Source organism: Spinacia oleracea, chromosome 6 (assembly GCF_020520425.1).
Source record: "Spinacia oleracea cultivar Varoflay chromosome 6, BTI_SOV_V1, whole genome shotgun sequence".
In the NCBI taxonomy this organism is placed as follows: Eukaryota; Viridiplantae; Streptophyta; class Magnoliopsida; order Caryophyllales; family Amaranthaceae; genus Spinacia; species Spinacia oleracea.
This window is the reverse complement of record NC_079492.1, coordinates 132,920,540-132,933,096: the sequence shown is the minus strand read 5'-3', so window position 1 is coordinate 132,933,096 and position 12,557 is coordinate 132,920,540. Positions and strand designations below refer to the sequence as shown.

Here is a 12,557-nt window from a genome sequence, read left to right as displayed (position 1 = left end):
AATTCCCGAAAAACACATTCAAGCACCTAATTAATGAAATTAATTTTAATGGGAACTATTTGGGGAATACATGTGACATATTAGGGTATTAATCAAGGTATTCTATCCTCCTAATCACCCATTAAGTAAAGCTTAAACATAGATACTTCCAGCAGTATTCTGCAGCAGACCCACCTTGGGAAATGACCAAATTGACCCCCCTAAGAATGAGAAATTACAAAACTACCTACACCCACCCTTCCTATAAATACAGAGAAACCTCTCATAGTTTTCTCCACCCCAGAAAAGTCCAGAAACCCTCTGCCCAGAGCTCTTCCCTCCTCTCCTTCTGTCTCGCCAGTTCTGGCGTGTTCCAGGTGAGGTTTCACCTCCAATTTTCGTCCCTTTTCCTTCTGAATTTTTGCATGAAACTTTAGGAAATTGTTCTTTACCTATTTGTGCAGATTGGGTAAGCAATCGTTTGTGGAAAAACCAAGGGAAACCAAGCCAACCGAAGCCAAACCCACCAGCTAAGGTAAATCTGCTAGGGCTGTAACTTGGGTTGAATTAGTACCTTATTCTTGGGATATTTCTTGTCAAATTCTTATATTATGTTGGTATTAAATTAAGGGAAAGTGTTAGTGAAGAAATCTCTGATTCGTGAGCCATAGTTGAGGAGATATCACCCCACAATTAAGGTACACATTGTCCATCCACTTTGATGAAAATTTATGGCTTGTGCTAATTATCTTTACTTTAAGAATGTGATTTACGTATAACAATATGAATTTTGATTTAAGTTTTACTTATACTATTGTGATTTGGAAAGCCCAAATATGATGTGAATATGAACATTTTTAGAATTTAAGTGAGTTTAATAATTTGTGTTTTTAATTTATATATCCCAATTGATTTAAACATGTGGATTGTGAAATCTCGATTTTTGAGACTTGAAATTTTGATTGTGAGGTATTTTGATAGATTTGAACATGAGACTTGTGCCAATTCGATTGTGAGACTTGTGAAGATTTGGTAGCAAGATTTATTAAAATTTGGTTACGTATTTGGAGAATGTGACCAATGTGAGATTTGTAAAGATACATATACTTGTTAAGAATGAAATGGGTTGTATTGTGATCGGAATTCCATACTCTAAGTCGGCTTATGTTAGCTTCCTTATATTTAGTACATTTCGAGAAATACAATTGAATATCATTCTGGGTAATCAAGTTATAGATATGACAAATTTTGAAATAAGGTACGGAGTACAGAGAACTATGAGTGTGACTCATATATATATTAACCTTTGTTTGGATTAATAAGGTTTAGCAAGAACTATCGTTTGAATCGTAAGCAACAGACATATTTCCTTTGTATTCTTTTGTTTTTCTTGAACTATTATTTGAGCGATATAATTTTATAATAAGATCTATAAATTATCTTTATGAAATAATTACTTTCTTTATGTTATAGTTAACGTTATCACTAAACGGTAGTTTTACCAACATACTAGTTATTGTATAATTTTAACTCGGATATGACGATAAGGATTGGTTACAACGGAAAAGGGCTTTTTGAAATAAGTTTTATGAATTGGGTAACCATGAAAATAAACTAATTTATTCTTCTAAAAATCAAGTTTTGAGCAACTCAACATATAATGTATTTTGATTTTCCGAATTATGATTTATGGCCTATATTTACCAAGTTATCCTTTATCGAGTTGTGAAGCTCGTCGTTTATTAAATTATTTTATTTGAGATCTTTATATGGTTTCTGTAAAGAGTATGTTTGAATTTAAAAGACCAAGATTATTCTTTGACTAAGATGAAATAATATAAATGATATATATTTTGATACGATTAGAATGTGTATTTATACATCATTTTATACTTTATTCTTAATGAGAATTAATTTTAAGATCTAAATTACAGTGTTGGGTCTGTAACCACGTACGATCAAGAGAAAATTAAGTTCACTAGTCTTAATTGAGCTATTAAGCTAACTTGGGTATAACCTATATGCATCTGGAGTTACTTATAAGGGAGATTTTGGGTTATTATACTTGGAGTTATGAAGGTTACGCATTAAAAGGATATGAGCTTATTATGCTATTGTGATTATAAGCTAATGGTTTGGAGGTGTGATCTTTGTGTCACATATCAAATTGAATGCGCAATTGTGTAATTCAGATTAAGGATTTCGATGGATTAATAGTGAATTGGAAATTTGAGCTGGAGAATATGATTTATGATAAGCTTAAGAAATACGATTTGCCTTGAAGTATCTGTATTCGAGAGTGTCGTTAAGAATATAAACCTTATATATATACTATGTTAAAATTGTTTTTCAAGAATCGTGTGTACGGAATTTGTGAAAAGCTATGAGTAATACATTATGATCTTTAAGCAAATATTTTGGACAAATTTATCACTTTGTATAAGTATGGTTTGTGCCAAGATTTTCAATTGTGTTTATGATTTCAGATGAGGTTTTGTTGTGACACACGACTTTGAGTAAGTGTGATTATATATATTTCCTAAATTTATTGGATAAGTTTTCAAATGTGTTTTAGTGGGGAAGAAGCCGTTAACAACGGCCATGAACAACATTTGTGTATTTGTGTGTGATCTGTGTATATGCACATTTGTGCATCTGTGTAAATGTACATATGTACATCTGTGTGGGGACATGTCCTAAAAGTCTTGCAAGCATATGTAAAAAGGTGGGTGACGACCCCTAAAAGTTTGGAGACAGTGGTTATTCAACCCGTCTCTATTCGTGTTCTCTTCCCCGATTTATATATATGTTTAAAAGATAAAATATGTTTGATTATGCTTTATGCTAGAAGTAGCAAATAATGTGAGACTTGTCATTGTGTGTGATTTGATAATGTAAATGATTTTCTAGGGAAAGCAAATATCTCTTAAATCTTTGCTTTTGTGCAAGCTTTGGATTATCAAGGATTTCTAAGAAATACATTTTTGATATTACTATTTGACTTTATTTCCAAAATATATGATCGAGAGCAAATCGTATTTGAGTTTATTATTTCCAAAGGAATGTATATGTGTGATTTGGATGTGAGGCTCACAACCACAGATTTTCTTCATGTTATATCGAGAAGCGGAGACTTAGTCTTAGTTAAGTTGTGTTAGTTGTTTAAGCTCAGGTAGACTCTGAGATACGAGTTGAGAATTTGTGATGGATTCATTTTCAAAGCATATGAGATTAGTTACGTTGAAAAATGGATTTGAGGACTTCTGAAAATATAAATCTTACGATCTTTGGGAATCACCTGGTGATTAAGTCCAAGCCCTTGCTTGATTTATTTATTAGTTATGAACATCAAAGTTTTGTTCAATGTTTCAAGTCCTTTAAATTATTGCAATTTGATTACTGAGCTTAATTTGAATATGATTTGATTCGTATTGAATCGGTTTTATCTTTGGAATAAATAACTCACGAAATTATGTTTTAAGCCAGTAAAATGAGTTTCTGGTTGGGCAATGTGTACTCAATTTCCCTGACTTTGTTCTTTGAACCTGTCCTGGTGGGGGCAGATTCCTATTCGTGATTTTGCAGGGTTAGTTAATGCTGGAAGTTGAATCAGGGATCGCGAATGCAAAAAGAGATATATGCTAGCTGAATTTCATATAGAAGGTTGTAATAGTTTTTGTGTGAATATTATTAAAGTTAAATATGAAGAGTTATTGAATATTATGGATTAATTCCTTGTGGGTTAAGAGCTAAGTTTGATTAATGCTATTAAGTAATTCTAATTAGCAGCTCGTTAAGAGCGGGCTGTTATAATAACAGTGGAAGTAAAAGCACTTATTGCCTGAGAAGCAATAAAACAGAGTTGTTTATGTCAAAGAGTTATTCACTGAACTTGGGTAGATCACATGTCTTCTGACTTGATGGTTCTTCATTGCAAAATGCGTAGAACCACTATTGAAGCAAGAAAGACTAGATCACAAAATAAACATACTCAAAATATCTTATCATCATATCTCGAAAGACATTCGATGAAAAAGGATATTAAGATTGGCAAAGCATGATAACTAAACCTATGCAATAAATGAAATACAAGACTCACATTGTGGCACTGGCAGTCAAACATAGTTTTGAATTCCATTAATTGTTTTAAATATGAGTTCGAGGCCCATGGCTGTAAAACACTGGGTTGAACATTTATCATATATGAAATGTATTTTCATATTCCATTTAATCTTGGTTTAGTATTAAATGATGAGTCCTTACAATTTGACAATATATTCAAGATAGACTGTCATGACCATTCCTTTGACTAAGAAATGTCTATCAAGTGAACTTGAATGTCAAAAGTTGAAAATGATCCCTGGTCGGAAGTTTTCTACAAAGGTGGACGCATAGAAAACGCTAGACGACTAGAATGCAAGATGACTAGTAGTTCTGTTTCTTGAACTATGTGGACATGGCAATGTCGCAATCATTTGCATAGATACTTACTTGAGAAGATTAGTATCGGAAAGACCTATGAAACTTTACTGTAAGAGATGAAAATCTGTCATAAGTAAATTTCATTACATTATTAGACACTAATCCTCAATACATGAGTGATTTGAGATTACTTGTTTGAGAACTGGTTACTTTGACGGTCAAGCGTCGCACCGTAAAAGGAGCCTATAACGGCAACGCTCAAGAAATCACCTATTAAACGAAGTCTAACCTCAAGATCACAAGATTGAGATTGTCCTCCCATAACGGTTAGAGAGATATTTCCTGAACGGCGGAAGTATGATTTTTTTTAATTAAAAAGTTATTTTAAATAAATTAGTCAGATTAGAGAAAACAAATTATTTAGTCTCATCCGAGCGTTGCACAGGACCTAACCTAGTCTTAAAATTATATATCAGTCAAAATGTATCTCTTTTTTAAATACGGAAAGTATATACGGGAAAATGGGGAAAAAATTACCAAAAGGTGAAAACAGAACAGGCTGAATTCTACGTTTTTCCCCTATTTCTTAAAAGCCCAATGAAAGAAGGCCCGATAAAATAAAGAAGCGTTTAGGGTTTTTTTCTCTGAACTTTGGTAGTCACAGTCGCACATACAAGTAGAGAGGGAGAGAGCGCGCAGCCGAAATCTCAAACCTTCACTCATTCACCATGGCCGTCGGGTATCCTGTCGCTTCTTGTTCTTTCTCCTACATTTCCTCTATCGTTGTACTGAAGCTCACTCTGATAATCTGGTTGTTGATTGTTTTTGCAGGAAGAACAAGAGGATTTCCAAAGGAAAGAAGGGAGGCAAGAAGAAGGCGTAAGTTCAACAAACCCTAATTTTTCAATTCGTCCTCTTTCGATTTTAGATTTTATGTATTTTCGAAATACGATGAATTTTGATTTGGGTATTTTTCTGATATAGGTCCGATCCATTTGCCAAGAAGGATTGGTATGACGTCAAGGCACCTTCAATCTTCAACACCAGGAGTGTTTGCAAAACCCTAGTTACCCGTACTCAGGGTACCAAGGTTCGCCCTTTCTCTCTCTTCCTGTTGCAATATAATATTGATTAGGTATTAAAAGTTAATTAATTTGTAATTAGCAATGACGATGCTTGACCATTCTAAATGAACAATGATATATCTGTTAGGTATCTGTTTTTCTATGTCGAGTTGTTTGCTTAAGTTCAATTTGTTGTATGATTGTGAGCGCCGAAAATATGTAAAGGTAGTTTATTATAAAATATATTATATGTAGCTAACCCAGTGGGCTGTAATTGGAATGATTTTTTACCTTGTAATCGATGCTGTTGGTAACTATAGTTTCAATTTAGATTATTAATCAGTTTCAATGTAGTACAACACTGAGTTATTCAAATACTCAAATTCACATTAAGTCTTTGATTGGCTCGGTTCTTCATGTGTTATTATGTAATTCCAATGTCAAAACTAATATAGGGTTAATTTGATTTGGTGTATAAATTTAGGGTTAATTTGATTTTGTGTATAAATTTAGGGTAAGGAATGTTGGTTAACATATGTTAATTGATAATTTATTTGCATCAGTTGTACTTTGTCATATGGGGAGATAATAATAATTTTGTTTTTTCTGCTTTTATTTGTGTTTGGTACATTGTGTGAGATGCGGTGTAGAATTCTGTCACATATGTATATGTTATCTGGGTTGTTCAGTGACAATGCTTTTCTAGTTGTATAGGTTTGTAGGTAGTAGTGTATTGATTTTATGGTGAACTAACTGTTTTTGTTTGTTGGTAGTATTTGATTGATTTTGTGATGAATTAACTGTGATTTTTGTAATTTTAGATTGCATCTGAGGGACTTAAGCATAGAGTTTTTGAGATCTCATTGGCTGATCTTCAAAACGACGAGGATCAATTCTTCAGGAAGATCCGTCTGAGAGCAGAGGATGTTCAGGGCCGTAATGTGCTCACTAACTTCTGGGTATGTTTGTACCATCTAATTCTGTTAACCTGTAAATTTATTTTTATTGTAGCGGATGCTAATGTGAAATGATTACTTTGTTATTTAGGGTATGGACTTCACAACCGATAAGTTGAGGTCCTTGGTTAGAAAGTGGCAGACTTTGATCGAAGCTCATGTTGACGTCAAGACCACTGACAACTTTACCCTACGTATGTTTTGCATTGCATTCACCAAGAGGCGTCCCAACCAGGTGAAGAGGACCACCTATGCTCAGTCGAGCCAGATCCGCCAGGTTTGTGCTCCTCTCTGATTGTGGCACCATTTTGTACAATTCTGTTATTTAGCTGGAGATTCAAGAACGGAGTTGTGCATTCTTCTTCGCAGATCCGCCGTAAGATGCGTGAGATCATGGTCAACCAGGCTAGCTCTTGTGATCTTAAGGAACTTGTTGCAAAGTTCATCCCGGAATCTATTGGAAAGGAGATTGAGAAGGCCACCATGGGCATCTACCCACTTCAAAATGTGTACATCAGGAAGGTCAAGATCCTCAAGGCACCGAAGTTTGATCTTGGAAAATTGATGGAGGTAAATTATTGGAGTAATGGTTTTATCTGTCTACTTAGTCAAGTTAATCATTGGTTTGTATTTAGGTTGGTTACTTTAATTCTCATTCCAAAATTGATTCGTCTGATTTCCTTAATGTAGGTTCACGGTGACTACTCTGAGGATGTAGGTGTAAAATTAGACAGGCCAGCTGAGGAAGCCGTTGTTGAGGGTGAGGCCACAGAAGTTGTTGGTGCCTAAGCAAAATCTGCTTCATGTTGTCAGTGTTCTAGTTAAATATACTCTGTTTAGCAAACTTTTTTTGATGTTGAGATTGAATTAATAGCAGTTTTGCAGTGATTACTTTCTGTTAAAAGGAGTTGTAAGTTGATATTTTGCTGGAGAAACTTAATTGTGTCTGATTGCTTTCTTTTCCTACTGATATCATCCCACCACTATCTCAAATATTTACTGAAATTGATTTCCCCTGATAATTTCTTGTTATTATAAATTTATTAGTTATTAATTATTGATAAACTTTTATTAATTATTAGTATTATTTTACTATTGATGAGCAATCCTAGGGATATCAGTGTAGTTTAAATCCATTATTTAGAATTAGACCTGAGAGAGAAGTTGAGGGTTTCATGTTGGCAAAAGAAACAGAAGAATTGAGTTTAGTGGGCTGTTGGTAGGTCTGAAGGCGTAGAATACTGTCAGATATGAGCCAAATGAGTCATAGTCCGGCCCTCGGTCGATCTCATGATCTCATTCTTTTATTACTCTTTTGTTTTTGTAAACATGTAATATTCCCAAAGGGTTATTCTCATTTATCATAATTAGCCTAAAATCCTCTTGGACTTTGCTATTCAAATCATATACTACACTTACAAGTTTCAGTCTCAGTACACTTAATTGGTAGCTGATTTTGAACCTAATGTTATGAACTTACGATTGATGTGAATGTGATTGTCTAGCATCCGTTTAGTAGATAACTCCAATTCCCTTAGACGTATACCTGCCTTTCTGATTAAGCATTTGTATCAGATTAATGACTAGCTTAATGTCTCATCACATGTTTTGATCATGTTAATTAATTGTCTCATGTAGATAGCTTTTGTAATTAGTTTCACGCAGTTATCTCATATACTTGCATGAAGCCATGAAGTTATGTTGTTAATACCCCTTTCCATAACAAATATGTCTGCAAGTTAGCTTTAGATCATGTTCTTTATGATATACTGGTTACACTTTTTCATTTCCTTCAACTGTAGCTTTGATCTGTTAAAAGATAATCTCGGTCATTATAGGATAAAAATTGGAAACTGCATTTACAAAATGTGTTTACGTATCATATATTGTTAAACTTCTTATGTCCCTTTACCTTGGTGTAACCTTTTAAGAGATGGAATTTTCACTGAGTAAAACTATCGAATATTTCAGCATGTCTGTTATTAAATTTTGGAGTTCTTTTTAAAGTTGGCCTTAGTATGATGTTGAAGTTATCTGAGCTGCTCACGTAACAACAACCCAACCCCTGGAACATACTACAACCCCAGGTGGCGAAAAGCCGACATCGAGGTGTCAAACCTTCCCGTCGATGTGAACTCTTGGAAAAGATCAGCCTGTTATCCCTAGAGTAACTTTTATCCGTTGAGTGACGACCCTTCTACTCGGCACCGTCGGATCTCTAAGGTTGACTTTCGTCCCTGCTCGACGGGTGGGTTTTGCAGTCAAGCTCCCTTCTGCCTTTGCACTCGAGGGCCAATCTTCACCCGACCCGAGAAAACCTTTGCACGCCTCCGGCCCGAGGAAACCTTTGCGTACAGTGACCACTTAAATGACATGAAGGATTATAATGGTGGTGGCTTTTTTTTTTTTTTTAATTTGTATTAGTTAAGGTGGTTGATTTTAAAACGTGTTGATAATGCTTTGTAGATATATTTGATATACTAGATTTTCTTTGCACATTATCGGTGATTATTTGAGTGGAAATCAAGAAATCAACAAGTTATCTTGAAGCATGTGCTATTTGTATGTAGTTAGTAAGTTGTTTTTATTTTTGTTTTGGACTATCTTATACTCCTTCAGTCCCGGAATACTCGCAACGGTTTGACCGGACACGCTTGCCAATGCACAACTTTGACCATCAATATCTTCAACTATATATTATAAAAACTTATAAAATATTAATATTATGAAAATATATATTAAGATGAAGCCAACAATATATTATATGCTAACACTTATTTTCATATACTATTAATAAAATAGGGTCAAAGTGAATTATGTGAATAGTGCAAATAGTCAAACCGTTGCGAGTATTCCGGGACAGAGGGAGTACACAAATGATGCTAGAAAATTGTTTTTGTTTTAAAATATTGTTTTTATTTCAGTTGGATTAGAAAATGCAAATTAATGTACATGATAATGTAGTAAATTAATAATTAATGTACATGACGATTTATGTTAGCCGACCCCAAATCATTTTGGGACTAGAGTTTGTTGTTGTTGTTGTGATAATGTAGTAAATTAATATTTAAATTTGATTGTGATCATCTATGCTTATATACTGTATATTTTTAGAGACGGTTCATGGTTTTAGATTAATTACAATATTATTTTATACAAAAAATGAAAAAAAAAATTACTGTGAAATATTTGTGACGCCCAAAATGTCTAAATTTGTTTGGCGGTCGAAAGTAGCTGGAAAAGTGCATGAAATCGAGTAAATAGTGACGTTATAAAACGTCAAAATATTTCAACTACATACAACGTCTTTATATGACGACAATTTTGACCCACAACTCGTGCGCAACAAAGCGTCAGCATATATCGGCTATGCTAATAGCGACGCTTTCCTCGACGCTTTATTGCATCGATATCTTACCAAAAACGCGCCACTTAGTGTCGTTTTTTTTGTAGTGTCCTATTCTATTTCCCTTCTTTGCTTGTTTTATACGGTGAGCTATTTTTAGGCCAAGCCAAAACGACACAAGGAATATGTATGTCACGAGGAACATATGTAGCTTCTTGGCCTCCTCATTTCTCCACCTCGTCACCATTATTAAACACTCACATGAAGGAAGAGGAGTAAGAGCAAAAAGCTTCCACCAAGTTGAGTATAAGGGCTAAGTAATCTATTTATGCACAGTAGAAGAGAAGAAGAGAAGTGGAGTATTTAGGGGCACATTCCACGCCAGACCGTGCAACCCGTGTACCCCCGTGTCACCAGCAACTTTGGAGAGCATTTGCACGGACTGTGTGAAATTGGCACGGACAGTGCAACTGATCACTTGCATGGTGCGCCGCACAGACCGTGCAACCAATGCTCTCCAACATACGCAAAGCAGCACGACCTACCCACATGGACCGTGCAGACCTGCTAAGGCTTCGTGCATACTTAACGGTTACCCCAACTTCTTAGGCACATGTTTCCCCTTGTATTGATAGAATGTTACCCTATAACCAACATGTGTAGAGTCTACTTTTCCGACTTTTGGATAATCCTAGGTTTCTAAGGGTTTCTCTGGCTATCACCACTTTAAATTTCTTTCGTAGTTCAACTAAAAAGCTTTAGCTTAGCTTAATTTGCTTTCTAGTTATTTCAATTCTGAATTTTTGGAGCAAGATATTCACTTTCAGTTCAATTCAAGTCAAGTATATTTCTTTAACTTTATCTCTATATAGCTTTCATATATTATTTTATTAGTATTTTCTGGATTTTTAATTCATGATTTGTTGTTGATTTATTTTTACCCAAATTGATAAGTTCTAAGTGTTTATCTTCAAGTTCATCCTCTAGGTTGAGTTTCTTCACCCGAAATAGAAAGTCATGTTTTCATGTATGTTTTTCTTAGATCTTCTAGGTTTAAGTTCTACCATGTGTTAGTAGCAATGAAAGATATAGGAATTTCGAGACTTGGGTGCGAAATTACTAACAAATACAACTTCGAATATACTCGTAACCAAAAAAAATTGTGGCCACATTTAATTTAAATCAAAATTTGGCACCAAATTTAATATAATCAGAAATTCATCCATTACTGTATTAATCATGGATGTACACAAATATTTGATATTGATGTCTAGGGTTGTACGAAGAAATAGTAACCTTTTTGTGTTATGATCCATTTTTTAGATTTTTTTAGATTGATCAACCAAATTGTTACGTTGAAACATTTTAATTGATTTTACCCGCTCGATAATTAATGATTACACTTTTTACAATAACTTTGCAAGTTATTGTTGTACATATACACTACTACGTACGAAATAAACATATCCACAATCCATGAGTCACAAAACATAGTCTCTTTATGTATTACTAGATTTAAAGCCCGTGCGATGCACGGGTTAAATTTATTTATTTTTGCTTGTGAGATTTTTTTTTTCCAACTTTACCCAGATGAATTTATATGAGAATTAAATACGTGTAGCATTTTAATCACAATAAATAACTTAACATATGATTGATTTGATAACTAGATTTTGGGCTCGGGCGATGCCCCGAAAGCCGAGTCATCAACTCATCACTTGAATAATTGTAACTATGCCTATTTTTCTGTAAAAAAAATAAAAACAAATCATAATTAACTCCTATTTTTATTAAAATCAATTTTCTTTCTTTACTATCACTTTATTATACATCGTTTGCAAAATATAACACGTAAATTTGCATAGCCAAGTGGATAAGTCATTAGTGGTTTCAATCACCACGTCATGGGTTCGAATCTTGTATTTGTAATTTTTGAATAGTATTGGATGACACGTAATGACATGTGTCAAATTGAAAGAGGGGGGAGCCACATGGCATTGTATACTTTCTTACAAACGCCTTTTAATATATTAGTATAGATATATGTAATTCTATTTTATTATTTTAAACGGGATAAGTAACTTTTTCTCTTATTGTGCTGGTGTCTTTCTACATGTAGGCTTAACGTTTATAATTGTATATTTTATGTTGGTTTAATTTTTAGTCTTCTATAATTTGTTGCATCAGTCTCAGTGAATTGAAGTTTATGCTTCACTTTTTCTTGTGCAACGTATATGTGTAATACTCCACTATAACTTCAGCAAGATGAAGTCAAGCATAATGAAGCACAACAAAAATTTAAATACAAATATATCAATATTCAGTATCTTGAGATTGTTTAATCATTGAGAATGTTTAATCATTGAGATTGTTTAATCTAGTAAATAATAAAAAAGATAAGAAAAGGAGTAATTCTAGACCCTTCCTTTTTTTCTCCAAAATCACCAAGATCATCGCAGCATCAACGACCCCAAAACCTTCCTTCCCACCCTCCTTCTCAATCATCACCGTCCAAAAACACTGGAATATTAAAAAAAATCCCTCATATATATATATATATATATATATATATATATATATATATATATATATATATATATATATATATATATATATATATATATATATATATATATATATATATATATATATATATATATATATATATATATATATATATATATATATATATATATATATATATAAAATTCTAAATTTACAGGTTCTCTACAAAATTGAGCACTCGTTCATTCTATGTTGATACAAACAATGTCAACAACTAATATTTGA

The 12,557-nt window shown here is 33.4% G+C and overlaps 1 protein-coding gene and 1 long non-coding RNA gene across 2 annotated transcripts; both read left to right on the top strand.

The window, feature by feature from the left end:
- The first annotated feature begins 282 nt into the window (after positions 1–282).
- On the top strand, positions 283–3,704 carry LOC110794141 (uncharacterized). Its single transcript, XR_002534943.2, has 4 exons — positions 283–356; positions 444–514; positions 610–677; positions 3,543–3,704. It is a non-coding gene; the product is annotated as an uncharacterized lncRNA (long non-coding RNA).
- A 1,302-nt stretch (positions 3,705–5,006) lies between these two features.
- LOC110785878 (40S ribosomal protein S3a) lies at positions 5,007–7,387 on the top strand. Its single transcript, XM_021990394.2, has 7 exons — positions 5,007–5,140; positions 5,233–5,280; positions 5,386–5,491; positions 6,287–6,424; positions 6,513–6,698; positions 6,791–6,991; positions 7,112–7,387. Exons 1-7 carry the CDS (start codon positions 5,130–5,132, stop codon positions 7,208–7,210), a joined length of 789 nt encoding a protein of 262 aa, XP_021846086.1. The 5' UTR covers positions 5,007–5,129; the 3' UTR covers positions 7,211–7,387.
- The last annotated feature ends 5,170 nt before the right edge of the window (positions 7,388–12,557 follow it).

What these genes read in the sequence shown, in the direction of transcription:
- LOC110785878 (XM_021990394.2), top strand. An exon ending in CCCGTACTCAGGGTACCAAG is followed by an intron (nt 5,492 to 6,286) that starts GTTCGCCCTTTC and finishes TTGTAATTTTAG; the next exon opens with ATTGCATCTGAGGGACTTAA. An exon ending in AGTCGAGCCAGATCCGCCAG is followed by an intron (nt 6,699 to 6,790) that starts GTTTGTGCTCCT and finishes TCTTCTTCGCAG; the next exon opens with ATCCGCCGTAAGATGCGTGA.